Here is a 21,202-nt window from a genome sequence, read left to right as displayed (position 1 = left end):
TAATATTCTTTGAATTTTTTGCCTCAAAATCCTCACCTTGCTGTTTCCACCAACCTGAACTACTGTATCATGATCCTTGAAATTTACCCAATCCTAACTTTTCACTTGGAGAAGAAATAAAGGATGCTAAATAGGGTGTCCATCCATATACTTTCCTCTGAGTCTATGGGTGAAAGTCAAGTGTGGGTAAACCACCAATCTAATCCTCAGTAAAAATATAAGCAGTTTTTTATTGTTCTTAGAATCACTAACATTGTTAAGGTGCTTTCTCAAGCAGAAAAGAACTGGGAGGTATAAAGGACTTAAAACTGTAGCTAAAGTTTTTGAAAGCAGGCACTAAAAAACCTATGTCTGACTAGAAGGTAGAATCACCCCCAAGACAATATATGAAGATTTCATCACAGTTAAAGTCTCATGCTCTTCAGAGCAAGGAAAGTTATCAGGATAAAGAGGGGCATTGAATAATGATAAAATGGTCAAATCTCCAAAAGGTAATAGCCTTAATGTATATACACCTAACAAGAACATCAGAATATGTGAAGAAAAAGCGAGCAGAACTACTAGAAGAAATAGATAAATCTACTGTTATAGTTGAAGACTTCCATGCCTCTCTATCAGAAATAGTCACATCTAGCAGACAGAAAATCAGTAAGAACATAGTAGAACTCAACAGCACCATGAATCAACCAGACATAATTGACATTGATCAACTATTTTATATGAAAACAGCAAAGAAAACACATTCTTCTCAAGCTCACATAAAACATTACTAAGAACACATTCTGGCCCAACACACACCTTAACAAATTTAAAAGAACAGAGGTCATAGAGTGTTTGCTTTTAGATCACAATGGAATTAAGCTAGAAATCAACAACAGAGAGAAAATCTCAAAATACTTGGAGACTAAACAACATACTTCTAAACAAAAATGGGTCAAATAAGAAACCTCAAGAAAATTTTTTTAAGTTTTTGAACTAAATAAAAATGAAAATACAATGTATCAAAATTTGTGGGATGAAGTGAAAGTAGTGCTTAGAGGGAAATTTATAGCTTTAAACAAAAATATTAGGAAAGAAGAAAGATCAAAAATCAATAATGTGAACTTCCACCTTAGCAAACTGAAAAAAAAGAAGAGAAAATTAAGTACAAAGCAAGAAGAAAAGACATAATGAAAATTAGAACAACAAAAAAAAAAATCAATGAAATTGAAAATAAGAAATCATAGAGGAAAGTCAACAAAACCAAAAGCCTATTCTTTAGAAAGACAGATAAAATTAAGATTCTAGCCATGCTTAATAAGAAAAAAAAAATAGAGAAGACACAAATTACTAATAAGAGAAATAAAAGAGAACATCACTACGTAGACATTAAGAGAATAGTAATAATAATAGTAATAGAGGGGAGCCTGGGTGGCTCAGTCAGTTAAGTAGCTGGCTCTCAGTTTTGGCTCAGGTCATGATCTCAGGTCCTAGGACAGAGCCCCACATTGGACTCTGGGCTCCATGCTCATAAGGGAGTCTTGAGGATTTCTTTCCCTCTCCCTCTATCTTCCTCCTCCTCTCTCTCTCTCTTTTTCTTCCTCTCTCTTTCTCTCTCATAAATAAATAAATTTTTTAAAAATAGTAATAAAATGCTATGAATAATTCTAGAAGATATGGACCAATTCCTTGAAAGATGTAACCTGCCCAAACTCACACAAGAAAAAATAGGCTATTTGAAAAGAACTATATGCATTAAACAAATCAATTCAATAATAACCTTCCAAAATTACCCCAGGCCCAGATGAGTTCATGGGTGAATTCTACCAAATATCTCAGGAAGAAATACACCAATTTCTACAATCTTTTCCAGAGGTAGAAGTAGATATGATACTTCCTAACTCATCTTTTGGAATCCAGAATTACCCTACTACCAAAATCAGACAAAGACATTATGAGAAAAGAAAACTACAGACCAATATTTCTTATGAACATAGATGCAAAAATCCTCAAAAAAAATGCAAATATATAATATATCAAATATATCCAACAATATATAAATATGATCATATAATATGCCCAAGTAGAATTTTTCCTAAGTATGCACGGCTGGTTTAACACTCAAAAATCAATTAAGGTAATCCATAACATCACAGACTAAAGAACAAAGATCACATGATTATATCAATAGATGCAGAAAAAAAGCACTTAATAAAATATAATAGTCATTCATAATAAAAACTCCCAGAAAACTAGAAAGAGAGGAACTTCCTCTACTTGATAAAGAACATCTATTAAAAAACCTACAGCTAACATTATAATCACATAAATAAAAGATGTTTATGAGGAAAACCACAACATTCTGATGAAGGAAATCAAGGAAAAACTAAATAAATGGAGTGATATCCCATGCTCATGAAGAGGAATACTCAATATTGTCAAGATGTCAGTTCTTCTCAGGGTATCTAGGTGGCTTAGTTGGTTAAGCACCTGACTCTTGATTTCAGCTCAGGTCATGATAGGGTCATGAGAGTGAGCCCCACGTTGTGCTCCATGTTCAGCAGGAAGTCTACTTAAGATTCTCTCTTTCCAAGGAAAAAATAAAACAAAACGAAATCAGAGAGGGAGACAAACTATAAGACACTCTTAAGCATAGGAAACAAACTGAGGGTTGCTGGAGGGGAGAGGCGGGATGGGGTAACTGGATAATGGACATTAAAGAGGGCACACAATGTAATGAGCCCTGGGTATTATATAAGACTGATGAATCACTGACCTCTACTTCCGAAACCAATAACACATATGTTAATTGAATATAAATAAATTTTTAAAATAATAAAATTCTGTCTCTCCCTCTCTCTCCACTCCTCCCCCTACAATTACTCTAAAATAAATAAATCTTCAAAAAAAAAAGATGTCAATTCTTGATCTGTAGTTATAACACAATCCTGATCAAAATACCAACAAGTTATTTTATGGATATCAATAAACTGATTCTAAAGTTTATATGAAGAGAAAAAGTTGTGAATAGCCAACTCAATATTGAAGGAGAACAAAGTTAGAGGGCAGATACTACTCAACTTCAACATTTGCTTTAAGTCTGTAGTAGTCAAGACAATGCAGTGAAAGTAGAGACAAACAGATCTATGAGACAAAACAGAGAGCCCAGAAACAGACCCACATAAATATAATCAACTGTTCTTAACAAAGGAGCAAAGGCAATACAATGGAGCAAAGATAGTTTTTTCAACAAATATTACAGCTGGACATCCAAATGGAAACAAAAATGAATGTACACACAGACCTTAAACCCTTTATAAAAATTAGCTCAAAATGGATAATAGACCTAAATTTAAAACACAAAACTAAAGCTTCTCGACGATAACATGGGAAAAAAATAGGTCACCTTTGTTTTGGTGATAACTTTTCAGATACACCAAAGGCATGATCCATAAAAGAAATAATTAATAAAATAAACTTCAGTAACATTAAAAACTGTTCTGTGAAAGATACGATCACGAGAATGAGAAGACAAGCCACAGAATGAAAGAAATATTTTGTAAAAGACATATCTTATAAAGGACCACTACATAAAACATACAAAGATCTCTCAAAATTCAACAAGGAGAAAATTAAAAACTTGATCAAAAAATGAGCAAAAGGATCTAGACAGACACCTGACCAAAGAATATATTGATAGAAAACAGGCATATGAAAAGCTGTTCAACATCTTATGTCATAAGGGAATTGCAAATTAAAACAATAAGGAGACAACACTACACATCTATTAGGATGATCAAAATCCAAAACACTGACAACACCAAATGCTGGTGAGGATGTGGATCAACAGGAACTCTCATTCAGTGCTGATGAAAATGCAAAATGGTACAGCAGCTTTGGAAGGTAGTTCAGCAATTTCTTACAAAATTGAACATAATCTTCCCATATGATCCAGCAATTGTGTTTCTTGGAATTAACCCAAATGAGTTTATAACTTACTCCTACACAAAAACCTACACACAAAGTTTACAGCAGCTTTATCCGTAATTGCCAAAACTTGGAAGCAGCCAATTTCTCCTTCAGTAGAAAAATAAACCAGTATATCCAGACAATCTAATATTATTGAGCTCCAAAGAGAAGTGAGCCAAAGCCATAAAAAGACATGGAGGAAACTTAGATGCATATTAAAACATGAAAGAAGCCAATCTGAAAAGGCTACATACTATATGATTCCAACCATATGACATTCTGGAAAATTCAAAACTGTATCAACTGTAAAAGGATCAGTGATTGCTAGGGGTAAGGGGAGGAGGAAGGACTAAATTAGCAGAGCACAGAGGATTTTTAAGACAATGGAAGCACTCTGTATAATACTGTAATGGTAAATACATGTCATTATACATTTATCCTAACCCACAGAACAAACAACATGGACTTTCAGTGATAACAGTGTGTCAGTGTAGGTTCACCAATTGTAATAAATGTACCACTATGGTGGGGGATGTTGATAATGAGAGAGGTTGGGGGTGGGTGTTGGCAATCTCTGTATGGAAAATCTCTATACCTTCCTCTCAATTTTGCTGTGAATTTTAAATTGGTCTTAAAAATAAAGTCCATTATCCTCTATGCAAACACACGGATGAGAAAAATCAATTGATTCCAAGGTAGACTGGACAGGGTTTCTATGGATTTAATTAGATTAAATTTAGGAAAACTAAGAAAAAGAAATATTAAATAGTCCCTATCTGTACCACTGAAACACTTTTTTTTTTTTAAGATTGATTTTATTTATTTATTTATTTGACACAGAGAGATAGAGAGCACAAGTAGGCAGAGCAGCAGGCAGAGAGAGAGAGGGAGAAGCAGGCTCCCCACTGAGAAGGGAGCCCCATGCAGGACTTGATCCCAGGACCCTGGGATCAGACCTGAGCCAAAGGCAGACGCTTAACTGACTGAGCCACCCAGGTGCCCTGGCCACTGAAACATTATTTTAAATTATCTGTAGGCTTTAATGAAAAAGTAATAGCAACCAAATTGTATTAAATAACAATTTCCAACATGCTATATTTGGTAGAGGGTCTAAGATTCAACTGAAGGGAGAAAAAAAGATCAGAGGCTGAAAAAGTCACCAAAATCTACAAGCATAATTAGCTTCTTTAATTTCCAATTCTTGATTTGATGGCTAGATAAGAAACAAAAAACTGCACTGTAAACATACATTACATTTAAGCATACATTGTAAACAATGTATGCTCAAACACAATAACTCATGCATAATCTGCAAAAAAAATTTAGAAGTCATTTTACATAAGATTTTCAGGAAATTAAAAATATTTATACATTTCCACTTAGCAATAGCTGTCTCATTCATTTTGCCTCCTAAAACAATGCATAAGTGAACTTTTCCCCCATTTCAATTTGTCATGACCTAGTTTATCATGTTTACACTTACACTTTACCTGTGTATCATGTTTCCTAAGCTCACTTACACTACCAAATTGTGCATTATCTTCAGCTGCCATATCTTTCTCTGATGCCCTATATAATTCAGTGCCCAGGTCCCCCCAGCCTCCCAGAAATCAGGTTCTGAGGACCACCCAGAGCTGTAAAATGCACCTACAAAAGAGCTTGATTCTATTCCTTGGATTCCTAGTGACAACTTTTTTTAAACCCTTTGTTATGGTTCCTAGGAAATCTGCATTACTTCTTCTCAAACAGAATACTTTCCTTTAATGGATGCTGCCTTCTGTGCCTCACAGCTCTCTTACAGAATCGCATATCCAGTTTGTGAATTCCTAATAAATCAAATTACACTTCAGAGAGCACATCAACTGAGACAATCATGAAAATAAAGAGTTATTAAGTCCTGCACCCGTATCACGTTAACGGATTAAACTGCTATTTTCAGATTCATACTCCCCTATTCCCCAGCCACCACCAGCTCACTTCATCATTCTTAAGTTTTATGTCATTGTACAATTTACTAAAACCTCGCTAACACTTCATTGCTTCAGGTCAGTGAGCCATTGATACGCACTAAGAGTGATAAAGGATTATCAAGGAGATGGGCCACATTCTTCACAGTCACAAGGTGTATAATCAAGCTAAGGAAGCAAACATATACACATGAAATAATAACATCCCCTAAGAAATGCAAAATTCTACAAGCAAAAGCCATTCCTATCTCTATTCCCATTTATTCCTTATAACCACCCTGTGGTGTAAATAATTAGTTATTCCCTTTCTTTTCTAACAGACACAGAAACTGAGAGCAGGAGTAACCACCCAAAGGCTCAAAACAAACATGTCCTAGGGAAAGTCTAAGTCCCCGATCACACAACAAACAGTACAGCACTCATGAACACACACAAAGCAACAAAAGAAAAATAGCTTTAATTACATTAATGGGCACTCATGTACATAAATGAAGATGAAATACAACGAAGATATTCATTACAGTTGCTTGGAAATAATCATTTTTAAAAAGACAAGAGGCCCAAAATGGAGTCACTTGTGCTAAGTCCATGTCAACAAACCAAGACTTAACACCAACTTAATGGCACTTTCAGCCTCTCCCAAGAACGTGATCTTAACCAGTCTGTCTGGAATTACCTGGTCAGCAGTAGTGAGGTAACCTGCCTGACAGACTCTCTGCCTGCCCCTAAAGGAAGGTGACATTGCCTGAAATAACCCACTCTGCTAATAATGTCCTGTCTGTCCCCCTTCTGCCTGTAAAAGTTTTCTATTTTGTACAGCTCCTCAGAGCTCCTTTCTATTTGCTAGATGGGATGCTACCCAACTCATGAATCATTAAATAAAGCCAATATGATCTTTAAAATTTACTCAGTTGAATTTTTTTAACATAATGTAGTAAAGTTTCCCTGAAGAAGTATGTTCCAGAGAGTTGGATGTCATATAACAGATAATACAGAGCCAACCCACAGGAACTGAACCAGCAGAAAATCAAAAATACATAAAATAATGTGAGCAAAGAAACTAGCAGACATGTGGGTATATCTAATTAAGTATTGGAATTAAACAAGACAACAATATATTAATTAGAAAAGAAGTTAAAAACAATATAGATGCAAAATACCAGACAATAATAATGTGAAAGGAGACAAGATACTAATTAGGAGGCAAGAAAAGATACTAATAAGTCACATATTGATGCTAAAAATGGGGCGCCTGGGTGACTCAGTGGGTTAAGCCTCTGCCTTCGACCAGGTCATGATCTCAGGGTCCTGGGATGGAGCCCTGCATTGGGCTCTCTGCTCAGCAGGGATCCTGCTTCCTGACCCCCCTCTCTGCCTGCTGCTCTGCCTACTTGTGATCTCTCTCTATTCAATAAATAAATAAGCATCTTTAAAAATAAATAAATAAAAATGTTAAGAGTAATCAATTAACAAAAAAACTTCCAAACTAGTAGAGGGAATCCAGTAGATGAAAGAAAAACTCAATCCAAAAGATGGAAGAAAAAAAGAAAAAGGAAATAAAAACAGAGAAAAGCAAAGAAAAAGCATTTTAAAGTAGAAAAGAATATTCTCTAAGTAAATCAAAATGCAATTTATCTTGATAAATATACAGATTAAGCCTTTCAGCTATACTCTCAGAATCTATATATTACCTATAGAAGATACAGCTAGAGTATAATAATCTATAATAAAATTTGAAATATAGAAGGGGCGCCTGGGTGGCGCAGTGGGTTAAAGCCTCTGCCTTCAGCTCAGGTCATGATCTCAGGGTCCTGGGATCAAACCCCACATCGAGCTCTCTGCTAGGTGGGGAGCCTGCTCCCCCACACACACTTCTCTCAGCCTGCCTCTCTGCCTATTTGTGATCTCTGTCAAATAAATAAATAAACTCTAAAAAAAAATTTAAATATAGAAATATATATACTAAATACTATATGAAAGCTAATGTAGCTCTGCTAGTATCAAGCCAAATAGACTTTAAGCACAAACAATCATTAGGGACAAAGAATGTGAGAAAATACTGTTGAGGAAATCTCCCAGATGGGAGAGCAAAAATAGGAAGCATTGGAAAATAGGAAAAAGAAAATTAGACTAGTCCAAAAGGTGCAGTATCCGAAAAAGAGGAGCTCCAGCAAGAAAAATAAAATAAAATGGGGAAGAAGGGTGGAGATAATCATCATAGGAGAAAGAAATGAAGACAGAAGACACGCTTTGCCAGACTGAAAAGGGCCACGGTCAATGCCCAGCCAAATGGATGAAAACAGACCCACACTAAGGCATATGGTCAGAAAGTCTCAGAACTCTGGGGCAGAGAGGATATGCCAAACTTTCAAAAAGAGAACAAGTCACGCATAAAGGGTCAGAAATCCTAATTATCTCTAGCCTAGAATATTAGAATTAGCCAAAGTCAATCATGTGGGAGGGGGCAGTAAAGAGAGATTTGTTTAAGAAAATAATGTTGATCGAATACTGCTTGCATCAATGTAATGAGAGAAGATGTAGACCACTGGCAGGGAGCTTAGAGTTTGAATTAGCGGTAAGTACAAAAAACGAAGCAAACAATAAATCCACTGTTTATTAACTCTCAGGAAAGTGGAAAGTACAGGAAAACAACCATAGTAGATTTAAGATTCCACCATAAATAGCATATTTGTGCATAATCTTGTTTGCTGACATGGAAGTAAATAACAAAAGAATTCCCTAAATAATTTGAAAGTGGTTTGCTCTAGAGTTTTTGTTTTATTTTTTTCAAAATGAGATATTGTCAATCCTTCTTCAAAGAGGTTTTACCAACTTATATACTCCCTTGAGCAATGTATGAGAGTGCCCATACCGTCTCTCAGTTCAGGTCCCCTGTGGAGTTCTGCCAAGTCAGGGTTAGGTGTGCAAGTTTTGCCGAGAGAAAAGTCTAGGAAAGACAAACAGAGGAGGGAGGAGCCTCCACACCAGAATGTAGTTCTGACATGTGTGAATGGGGAGCCCCAGAGCAAGTTTCTCATTAGAGCAGTTCTGCATTGAATAGGAGTAGACTAAATTATAATATTACCACCATCCTTAATTATTGGCTAAAAGTAGCCTGGAGGAAATATGGCTTCAGTTTGTGAACTGCAGCAGATCAGAAAATGCAGCAGCTGTCAGTCAAAACAAAACAAAACAAAACAATGCATTTATAGCATTTTGGGCTTTCTGAGTGTAAATACTCCCACAATGGTCAGTTTCAAGCTACTAGAGGGACAGTGCGATGACTCACTGAATGAATGCGGAGATTTAAAAAGATGCTAACAATTGGCCTTCCCAAACCAAGAGCAGGTTCCAGGAAGCTATGAACTGAGCTCCAGACAGCAGGTTTTCACGAAGGACAATCTAAATGGTGTAACTTCTTAGCCACTACACTCACCAACCAAGTGTGTTAACGAAGTTTTTATTACAACAGTGTGAAAAGTGAAAATGGTAGGTCAGTATAGTTTGTAGTTTTACTTTTTGCATTTTAATATGCATGAGGCTGAAGATCTCTTGATCTATTTATACATTGTGTTAAATGCATTTATTATTTTGTAAATATTTAGTGTATTATGTATAAGCTGAACCAATCTTTTGATTGTTATTAAAATCTTCATGACTATGTTCTAAATAACTGAAATCTTAATCTGTTCATCTTAATATATTAATTCATACAGGAAGTGAAATATACACACTGCTTATCATCTCATCATATTTCACATTTTCAAAATTAACTCCCTTCAACGCCTTCCAGAAGGTAAATAAGAAAGAAATAAATCTACCTTTAAAAGCTTATGTAAATGGAATCTGAAATTAGGAAACAATTTACTATAATTCCTCTTTTTTCCATAATTTTTAAAGTAATGCATACAGCATCAAAAAACAGTATCTACACTTAACTTTCAGGGAAATAGTTTTTTTTTTAATATTACTAAAGTTAATTGAGTGTAGAAATTTTATGGGAAAAAAGTCACTGAATAGTTTTTATCTATCTCCCAACATACACAGAGTAACAACAACAACATAGTAGAGATTTCCATCTGAGCAGTTTACAAGGACAGAGTAGAATCTTTAGGGAAATTAAATTTGTAATATCATCATTACAAACACATTTTAATAATAGATGCATTCTATATTGACTCATTTTTACATTATTAGTTGAGATTATTGGTTGCATCCTATTAGCTTGCTGTAGCAAGTTGGAAATCATCCACTATTAAGTTAAAAGCTAGGAAGCCCTGGATGAAGTGGTCTTTTAAGATATTACACATTTTTAGGGATGCCTGGGTGGCTCAGTTGGTTAAGCGTCTGCCTTCAGCTCGGGTCATGATTCCAAGGTCCTTGGACTGAGTCCCACATTGGGCTCCTTGCTTAGCCAGAGACCTGTATCTCCCTCTCCTTCTGCTCTTCCTGCTTGTATGCCCTCTGACAAATAAATAAATCTTAAAAAAAAAAAAAAGATATTACACATTTTTAGTATTCCTTTAAGATTTATTTGTTTTAGAAAGAGAGAGTATGCAAGCAGTGGGAGGAACAGAGGGAGAGAAAAAGACTCCTCAAGCAGACTCCCCGCTTAATGCAGAGCCCAATGCACGGCTCAATCCCAGGACCCTGAGATCATGACCTGAGCTGGAATAAAGAGTCATCTTCCCAACCAACCAAACCACCTAGGTGCCTCCACATTTTAAGTATTTCTAGTTGTGCAGATAATACTGAATGAAGAGAACCTTGAACTAGCCCAGACATCAGAAGTCATCCAAGATAGTCTCTAACCACAAATGTACTTAGACAAAATTTAAAACAAAGGCTATAAAGAAGAAATCAAAAAGGCAAAAATTTGAGGATTTTCCATAAAAGTTTTTTGTTTGTTTTTTGTTTGTTTTTTAGTTAACTCAAGCACTGCTACCATATATAACTGGAGAGGAGTCAAAAGTTTTATAGATGCATAGAACACTACTGTTGTCCAAAGAAAATACATCTGTTTCATCTCTTTTAATCAATTACCTAATTCATTACTTTATTTGACCCCCAAATGCTGTTGCTTTTCTTCTGTTCCACCTCCTCCAACCACAACCCCCACCTTTTCAAACTGCAACTTTGAACAACAACCACTGTCCTAGTAATTGGTATTATCAAACAGAAAGCAAGAAAAAGAAGCAGATGAAAATTAAAGTCATTGAATATTATAATTTACGGCAAGTAGGGTAAAGGCTAAAAGTGGTTGCTAAAAAGAAGTTTGGATTATTTGTAAACTCCTTTTATCTTAATTTTCTCAAAATATATGATCCACAGTACTCAGAAAAAAAAGAAACTTACCTCATCCACATTTTCAAAGGCATTGATGATGTCATAAGGTAAACAAGACAACAGATCGATCACAAACCAAGTTTTCAGATAGTTCATCCTTATCAGTTTGGGGTCAGAAATGACCTCTCCACCAGGTCCCACAAAGGTCGTGTGAAAATTTAGAACAATGTCAACCAGAAAAATAACGTCCACCACACTGTCCAGCACCAGCCAGGCTATGTTGTTCTGCTTCGTTTTGAAGGAAACGTTATAAGGAACCATAATGGCGGTGTAGAAGGTAAGAATTAAAATCACCCAATCCCAAGTAGTTTTAAAAGCACAATAGTGTAAAATAATGTGTGGTGGCGTCTTTGGCGCTTCTTGCTTATACTGAGGAAGGATATCTGATCCCAGCTGAAGAACCTAAAAGAGAGACAATGTGTATATAAATGACTTGGACATCTCTGCAATTAATAATGAATTCAAACTTACTGGAAGTCAAACCACAGTGTATTTTTCATGACTCCTGGTTTCAAGACCAGTCACACCCTATAGTTTTGTCTCCGTCTTCTGAGTTGTACCAAAGATTGTTCAAAGAAAGTTAATCTGTCTGCTCTTATATCTGGCTTTCTCTCCACTGGCCAACTGTTTGTTCACAAACTGGTCCCCAAACACCAAGGACAAGGAGAGAACAAAGAAAAGGAAAGACCACTCCAGATCATTAGGTGGCGGTTTAATAAGCAAGGGAACATACTTACAAGGCTTGTCACAGGAAATGGTAAGACAAGTGAACCTCTGCACCCACCCACCAGAATCTTAAAAACTTAGTAGATACCCTAACTGAATCCAGTCACATACAGTCCAAATGACCTCAACAACATCCTATTCTTTCAAGGCTATGTCCTTGAAAATGGCTCCCACTGTGGGAATGGTGGGCAGAAGGTGCATTCTAAGGACTGGAATGAGGAGTCTCCAGTTGCCTGGGTTCAGTTCTGGGATCAGCCAGCAGTCACATCCTCTTGATGACTTCCTCCAGCACCAACACTGATCCACGGCACTGCTGGATATCCACTTCTGAGATTGCTTTCTGTACACTCACTTGCAACCCTGCCTAAAATCACACATCTCTAACTGACTGTCCAACAGTTATGTGGGTGACTCACCATTATCCATTCTTCACACATATTTAGCACCTCAGGGAGCATAACTTTGATACTGATGTCCTCCCCAAACCCCAGGACCACAATGCTGGTGATCTTGCTGTTGACTGGGACTCAGTAAGGGGCCCGATGAGTGGCATAGTGATATCAGGGTCGTAAATGTTATAGCCTGCTTTTTCCTATTCTCCCTTCAATCAGTACTTATAGAACTGTGTTTCCTGTCCAGACACATATTCACTTTGAGGGAAAAAAAAACTGCTAAATACTCAGGCTTGCTTCTCCATACCTTTTTGACCGACAGAAAAATTTTACTGCAAGGTGATATGAACTTTGACTTACTCTAAGCAGATCTAACTAAAGAGAAGAAGGGGAAAAGCAGATGACAGAGCAAGAGTAGAGGCCTGGGCAGCCCTGGGCAAAAGTAACACAGACCTTGCATTGCTTTCCAGAACCTGGACCTCGGAAATTGTGAAAAGGAGTTGAAGGAATGAATCAGAGAGTTCTGCTCCATGCCATCAATGAAGCTAAGGCTGAGTAAACCTATGGGTTAAGGAGTTTGTAAATGGGACTTTGATAAATATTTCCAGCAGCTTTGTCATCTTACATACCCAAGTGTTCAGTGTCTCTGGGAGTAATGGGATCCAGAAGGTAGCAGTCAAAAAGTTATCATAAAGTTATAAATGCATTAAATATCTGAATATAAGAATAGATATAAACAAAAATGCCTATTAGCACATAACTCAAACACCACAAGGCAAAACAAAACTAGCACTTCTTGAAACTTGAGGATTATCCTGAAAAGTTTCTCTTGTGCATGGAACCTACATAACTGAAAACTAAGTATATAATACCCATTATTAATATCTGAAATGTGAAAAACATCACTAGTATTCTCATTAGTTGTGTATTTTAACTACGGTTTTTTGTTTGGGGGCTATGACAACTACTTAGAAAGATTTTTATGTATTCGTCCTCATTATCAGTATCCCAGCCTTATTTCTCCCATAAGGTCTTAAATTACTTAGCAACAAATTTTCCTACCAGGAATGCAAGCTTCGTGTTGGGAAAGAGCTTTATGTAGACAGAATCATACATAATCATGGCTTCTCTTTCTCTTTATAGCCACTGGTCTATCCATTCCAATTTCACTGAGTTCAACATGAAAATTTTCTTCATAGTCAATGTTAATATTTTACCATCTATATTTACACAGCCTATAGTTGAAGCACAAAGAAATCAGACTTAGAAAATCAACTCAGCGCCAGGGTGCATTTATGACCTTCATGGGCCCTAGGAATTTTTGCCTCCCTGGACCCCTTTTTCCATAAAAAACAAAATAAAAATTACATTTTACAAGTGCATTGTTACAAAGAAGAATAAATATTATAAATCCAACTTGTTTACCTAAAAGTTCAATTTTTCCTCCTACTGTTAATAGATATTCAAACACCCCATGGGCCTCTATAAATGCTGTGGTCCCACACACTGCTTACAGACAAGTTGACCCTGCTCAGCACCCTGGCAGGATGTACAATGTCATCTCTAGAGATGGAATGGGATCACCCCTTGGGTTTGTATCCCTTAAATCTGGCTACAAATGAGAATCATCTGGAGAAAATTTTTAAACGATGATATACTCATACCTAGAAATGCCCCCCACCCTGACAATAATTAAAATTCATCTTATGCAATCTTTATTTCCAAAACCTTTCCTGAGTGATTATAATGTACAGTCCAAGGTAAAACTCTTGTCTTATATTTCCTTAAACATTCAGGACTCAGTTCTTCAGACAGTGACTTGCATATGTAAAAGAATCCAGAAATGCTACAAGAGGAGGAGGAGAAGAAGCAGGCCCAGGCCAAGACGAAGGAGGGGAAGGAGCATGGCATCCGCCACAAAGGAATACTCATGTTTACACTTTGATCTCTCTCATATGCAGAGCACGACTTTAATCTTCACTCCGACTCTGGGGCGCTTTTATAAAGCCCTGAGTAACAATCCTTCACTATCTCACTACGGACGCTATTCCACTTGTACTTTGAGAAGTGATGAGCCTTAGGTGGCGTGGGATGAAAACATATTTCCTGATGTATTTTTGTACTAAACCAAACACGTTCCTTCTCTCTGAATATCTGAGAGCACTGACACTAATAGAATCAGGACCATGGACATGACATTGCTACAGATATATATCTCCACCCCTGTAAAAGTGAGCAGCTGAAGCTGCGGGATGTCAGTTCCTGCGGATAACTGATGAACTGCCTACAGAGACACCCGGATCTTTGAAACCAGGAACTGGCTCCAAACGTAGGTGTGCCAATGACATTGCAATAAAATTTGCATGTTTTGGGAAAACTGCAAACCTGAACTTGAATAGCAAATCCAAATTGTCAGGTTGAACAAATTATATGACTCCGAGTAACATTTTTTGAAATGATATCCTGTAGCTAACTTGTTCCTTCTTTTGGGTCACAACCTTTGGACCAAGAGCACATGTAGACAAAATATCTTTTGAGAATCTCATTATTTCTTCATGTTCTCTGAAATCAAGCCTATGACCTGACAGAAAACAGTTTTGTGTCTGAGTCAGTTTTGTGATTAGGGATGACCAATAAAGAAACTATCAATAATCCAAAGGTGATGCAAAAATAAAACAAAATCAGACAGGAAGAAACAGGAGTGAAATTTCCTCAAAAATAAAAGTAAAAAATCTGTTGAGGGGAAAGAAACTTCCCACTTGATGCAGAAGAAAAAAAAAAAAAAAACAATGAGTGTTTCAGGGCACTAAGTTAAAAAGTTTTCTTCTTTTCCTTCCTCTTGTTCTTGCCCAGTTGTACGACAGAAAAGAGAATAACTCTGAATAAGGTATTGTTAAGACCAGGAAGTAATCATGACTATAAAAGACAGCAGTCACAGAAATAAGCCCCTCCACTTTTGTCATTTGTAGGAAAAAAAGGACAACTCGAGGCAGAAAAGAAAGCTTGAAAACCAAGTAGTACTTTATAATAAGCATTATTGACAAAGGAAGTTGTATCTAATAGCTTGCTTTAAATCTTGTCCTGATTGCATATTGTCTTTTAAAATATTGTGATTATTAGTAGTAGTTAATATTTAATTATGTTAATATCTTACCGGGACTTTTAAAAACATGTTTGCACATCCAAGTATTCATTTCTCCTCAAGCTAACAGTACGATTCAGAGCAGGAAGCCTTCTAAGTGCCCCATTAGCGATGGTCCAAGAAAAACACCAGAGCCCTCCAAATTCAAGGAACATACTTTACTTCCTAACCCTCTCCAAACCATATTTAATATCTGCCACTAGATCAGAAAGTTACTCTGGAGCTCTCTGACTCACTTTTCTCCAGCAGAGCAAACTGATGAACATAAATACTGAATTTCATCTTTCTCTTCTTCGGTAAGCTACCTCAGAACATTCTGTGAGCACCCACTAAGTGCTCAGCCAAGTTTTTGTAGTTTAGTTAGTTTTTGGCGTCATTCACACGAGGAGGACAAGGGATGACTACAAAAGACATGTGAATAACAAAGCTTCTAGCTGCCCTGGAGTTCTGTCCTGAATTCCTCTTCCCTCTGGTTTCAATAGGCTTTCTTTGGGAAACTTCATCTAGTCCTATGGCACCAAGGCCTGCAATTCAGACCCAGAAATCCCTCTGCCTTTGCAGCATCTTTACTCGGATTTCCTATCAGGCACTTTAAACTTAATATGTCCCAAACTGAGCTCATTACCATTGCCCCTAAACCTTCTCCTCCTCCTCTTATATTTGCCATTTTATTAGCCAACAGCACTATCTACCCAGTTGTCTTGGACTCATCCTCTTTTTCATATTCAAGTTTTATCTATCAACAAATGTGTGGACTCTAATCTTGGAGTGTTTGCTATCTGCCCACTTCCATTTTGGGGTTCCTTGCTGAAAGCCATGGTCAGGCTAGCTGATTTACTACTTAAGTCCTCTTAACTAGTTTCCCTATCTACCCATTCAACACACAGCCACTAGGTTTTTTGTTTTTTGGTTTTTTTTAAGATTTTATTTATTTATTTGACAGAGAGATAACAAGCAGGCAGAGAGAGGGGAGGAAGCAGGCTCCCTGCTGAGCAGAGAGCCCGACGCGGGGCTCAATCCCAGGACTCCGAGATCATGACCTGAGCCAAAGGCAGCGGCTTAACCCACTGAGCCACCCAGGCGCCCCACCACTAGGTTTTTAATCATTTTTGTACCACAGATCCCTTTTGGTAATCTGGTAAAATCTATAGACCCCCTTCTTAGAATCATGTTTTTAAATTAATGCAAGAAAAACATGGCATTGCAAAGGAAACCATAGGGACCAATCTCCCTTGGAGAGGTTTCTCTGTAGCACAAATGTGTTCATATCATTTCCCTAGCACATGGGACATCAACCATCACTGTTTCACTCTATATCACTTTAAAGTTTCCTTCACCTGACTTCACCCACACTGAACTCATACTCAAAGTCATCAGATTTTCTCATCTCTGAGCCTTTGCACATGCCGGTCTCCCTGGCAGGAATGACCTGCAGCCCTTCTTTACCCATGTCTCGTATTTTTCCTTCAAGACTCATTCAGCCCAGGTGTCATCTCACTCAGGTAAGCCTCCCTAGAGCCCCAAATCTAGGTAAATGCTCTTGTGTGTGTTCCCCCCTACACCCTAACATTCTGTTTATCACATCCTATTATCAGTTTCTTCTGCTTGACCTTTCATTCCTTGATGGTAGAGCCCATTGCTTATTTGTCTTCACATCCTTTAAAGAGTACCAGGCACAGAGAAAACTCTCAAAGAGTGTGTGCTGCATACATAAAGAGATGAGATGAGTGAACTTCCTATCTCATTTACTCAAAGAAAACCTCACCCTCTACAAATACTACTTGGGATATCATGAACTAGTTTCTCATTTCAAAAATAAGAGAAAATAAAAAGATATATTTCAAATTTCTGTAATTCCATAGGGGAAAGATAATGAGAAGATAAGTACTTGTAAAATAATAACCAGAAATATATATATCGAATCATTTGTGGGGAGGGATGTACCCACCCACCATCTTGGGAAGGAAAGCTAGTCTCCCACTTACTTCAGCTAATCTTGAATGTTTGTGGACCACCTCTGTTTTATTCATTGGCGTGAGCTGCTGCAAAACACTTCGGCTATTTGTCAAAGCCCGCGTCAATCGGGCAAATTTTGTCCAACCTTAAAAGAAAGGAGAGAAAGTCTCAGTTTTTTCATATAATGAATATGGAAGCCAACATTCTTGCTAATATTCAAAGGATCTCAGAAATCACATAACATCCAGAACTAATAGAAGTATCAATCTAAAGCATTTTATTTCTGCATAGACATCATCACATTGCAGGTGCAGCTATAAAGTAATGAGCAATTTCTATATATGACCTTTGTGTTTTGCTCATATCTATTACATCATCTCAGTAGCCAAGGTACAGCTGCCCACAAAATTCTATGCTATCCCTTGAATTATATAGACTTGTTACCAGAACGCAGCTGCCCAGCCAGGAAAACATTTCCCAGCATTCCTTGCATCTAGCTATGTCCATGTCCCTAGTTCTCATCAATGGAATAAGAGCAGGAGTGATGTGGGTCACTCCTACTCATGCACATGCTGCAACATAAGAAGGAAGTAAGACTTCTCTACACTTTCTTCCTCTTCCTACCAGCTGGATGCAAGTGACAACAGGCCCCAAGGAAATGTAAAGCTCTGAATCAGTGCATGGGAGATTGTCATATGCCAAGGATCACCTGCCTTGGACTGTAATGTGAGCAAGAAACATGCTTCTGCTGTGTTAAGCCCCTGAAAGTTGGGGGTGGGGGGCATCTAGTAAAACAGCATAATGAAAACAGTTCTATTGTGCATTGTGTGGAGATAGATATGCATAAGAAAATGAAGCCCAATTTTGACAAATCTCACCTATTACGGTTCATACCACACTTCCATCTTTCTTGTTACATAGACAAATGTTATTTCTCTCTTAACAACGACAGTGATAATCTAAAGATCTTTCCTTAAATATCAAGAATTCCTGATATTGTTTTCTGAAAGAGTAGTAATTTTAACTTCTGGGAGAAAGGGATGTGAATTTAATGAGAAAGAAATTTCTTCTGAGGCCTCAAATTTCCATTATTAAAATAATTAATTTCAAGGAACTGTCAAGGAGATGTGAATAAGTATAGCAAAACTAACCATACTCCAGTCCTATCTCAATTATCCTTTCTCTAGATATCCTAAAGACTCTAATTTATTCAAGATTCCATTAAGACCTTTTGATAATTTCTATGCTATTGTCCCTAACTAGATTATCTGTCAAACAATTCCTTAACAAGGAAAACTCCTGATGTTCCCAAGGAATGACTGTAAAGGCAATGATGAAATTTCAGACAATGTGACAAAAGATGAAGGAAGAAATCCTGGGCAGACACCTGTCAAATGTCTTTCAAACTATACTAGGTAGATGACATCATACTTTAATAACATTCTTCAGGCTAATTCTGACTTCAGTTAAGCTTTGTGTTTCCCCACCAATTCAGCTCTGTCTATGGTATCCAACAAGTGGATTAGAAAATAAGTAAACTGGCATCAGTTGATAGAAGGCCCTTAATTCTTCATTAATGGACTTTATACTAGTGACCAGAAAAAAAAAAAAAAATGTTAGCCTTTGGGACGGTAACCCTAAGACTAACCCTGTGTAATGTGCTTAAAAAAAACAAAAACACAAAAAAACAAAACAAAACAAAACAAATCCAGAGACTGAAGTGTTGCTGGGGGGAGGGGGGATGGGAGAGGGTGGTGGGGATATGGACATTGGGGAGGGTATGTGCTATGATGAGTGTTGTGAAGTGTGTAAACCTGGAGAGTCACAGACCTGTACCCCTGGGGATAAAAATACATTATATGTTTATTAAAAAAAATAAATAAATTTAATTTAAAAAAAAAACCACCAGATATGCTACTAACTCTCCAAGAACTTAACATCATTGTAAAAGACAAATATGCAATCTATATCACCAATCTAGACTTTTCTTCTGAGCACAAGACCTATCTAGTATCTAACCAGCCATTAACCACCTCTTACTAAGATATTCTATGGGCATCTCACACTCAACATGCCCAAAACTGATCTCATCATCTCTCTCCATTTCCAACTCTGCATCTTTCGTGTATTCCTGGACTTGGTGAATGGGCCCACGATATTTCTGTTGCCCAAATCAGAAACTTGAAATTCACCATCCTCCTTCACTATTATCTCCACATCCACAAATCCAGTCACCTCTAAGCCTTATAGACTATAACTTTTTAATAAATGCTCAAGCTGAATTTCCTCTCTCCATCCCTATATGTCAAGGAGCATATCATCTTCCATCTAAGTTAGGAGGCAGCATCTTAAAAGACTATACTCTCTACCTGCTCTCTGACCATATACTCCCCAAGCAACTCTCTCCATTGCTGCCAATGTGCTTTCTAAAGCACGAATGTGGCCCAAGCCCTTCCCCTATTTCAAACTCTCTAAGAAATCCCTGGAGGCCTCCAGGATAATGTTGCATATCCGTGGTATACAGGTGATTTAGTTTCTGATCCCAAAGGTCTGCTCTGCATTCATCTCCTTCTACGTCTTCATAAATACTCTGTATTTCAACCTTATGAAAATCAGTAGCAAATTTAAAAAAGAATAAACTCAAAACTAAAACTAAATCTGCCAGGAATTCTCTGTACATCCCATGATATTCAGTACTTCCAGCCTTCATGAACTATATCATTCTGCCTGCCTGAAATGCTTCCCCTGGCCCCATCTGTCTAGCCAACACTTTACTGGCACCTCCCAGACTCAGTTAAAGCACTATCTCCTTCCGGAAGCTTCTCTGATCCACTCATAAGAGAAGTACCCTCCTCTGTGCTTGCACACCATAAACTACATACCTCACATGGCACGAGCAACACTAACGCAGTTGTTAACATTCTCACTATTGTTCTTCTCTCCATATTCAGCACTTGATCAGGGCCTGGCCTAAAACAGGTCATTAATTAACTGATTAAGGCTTATTTGTAACTTTAAAAATCAGATCTAAAATAAGCCCCATTTTGTTTTATCATCATTGGGTTTGGTATGGTTTTACTTTGTTGGGTAAAAGTGGTATGAGTGCCTTCAAATGACAGTAACAATGTTGGCAATTGAAATATTTCCTGTGATCATTTTTCTTTCTTACTTTGACTGGGTATTATAATTGCACTAAATAGTTCTAGCAACTTACAAGGTAATGTTATATTTATTGAAGCTTCCTTTTTCTAAGACAAGTGATGTTACAGATCTTAGTACATCCAAGTGTCAGATTTAGTAAGAAGCCCATTTTTATTCCCAGAGTAAAATAAGGTTTATCCAGAAAATACTTTAAAAAAATTAAAAGATATTCAAGGAATAAATTCACTGACACACGGAAGAATACAAATCATCAAATGGCATGTGTTCTCTCTTTTCCTAGAATTGTGGCTAGGGGTCAGGCTTTCTTACAGTCCTCAGTTCTAAACAGTTAGCATCTTTTTTCAAGACCCCTAGAGCACCCCTTTCTCCTCACTCTCAGCAGAGTACCTTCTCAAATGCTATTGAATAAACAGAACCCATAAGAAACATGATTGATAGCCCTCCATTTCCCTTCTGTCCCTCCATCTCTAGACCCACCTCTACAGCACTGATTCTTGCCTGCACATTTATCATCTCAAAGTATTAGACATTTGCTCTTTTCTGATCATGTATATGTTCTATTC

At 37.2% G+C, this 21,202-nt stretch overlaps 1 protein-coding gene across 1 annotated transcript in view; it reads right to left on the bottom strand.

Moving 5' to 3' along the window:
* The window catches only part of KCNH5 (potassium voltage-gated channel subfamily H member 5), a 314,829-nt gene that overhangs the window by 237,700 nt on the left and 55,927 nt on the right, over positions 1–21,202 (bottom strand). The window contains exons 5-6 of the mRNA XM_032875242.1: positions 17,507–17,622; positions 11,271–11,663 (exon numbers count right to left, since the gene is read on the bottom strand). Coding sequence (XP_032731133.1) covers positions 11,271–11,663; positions 17,507–17,622 — 509 coding nt within the window. The remainder of the gene's footprint in view (positions 1–11,270; positions 11,664–17,506; positions 17,623–21,202) is intronic.

Source organism: Lontra canadensis, unplaced genomic scaffold, assembly GCF_010015895.1.
Source record: "Lontra canadensis isolate GAN:19392208 unplaced genomic scaffold, GSC_riverotter_1.0 scaffold55, whole genome shotgun sequence".
NCBI lineage: Eukaryota > Metazoa > Chordata > Mammalia > Carnivora > Mustelidae > Lontra > Lontra canadensis.
Note: the sequence above shows the minus strand (reverse complement) of the source record. Positions and strands in the feature narration are given on the sequence as shown.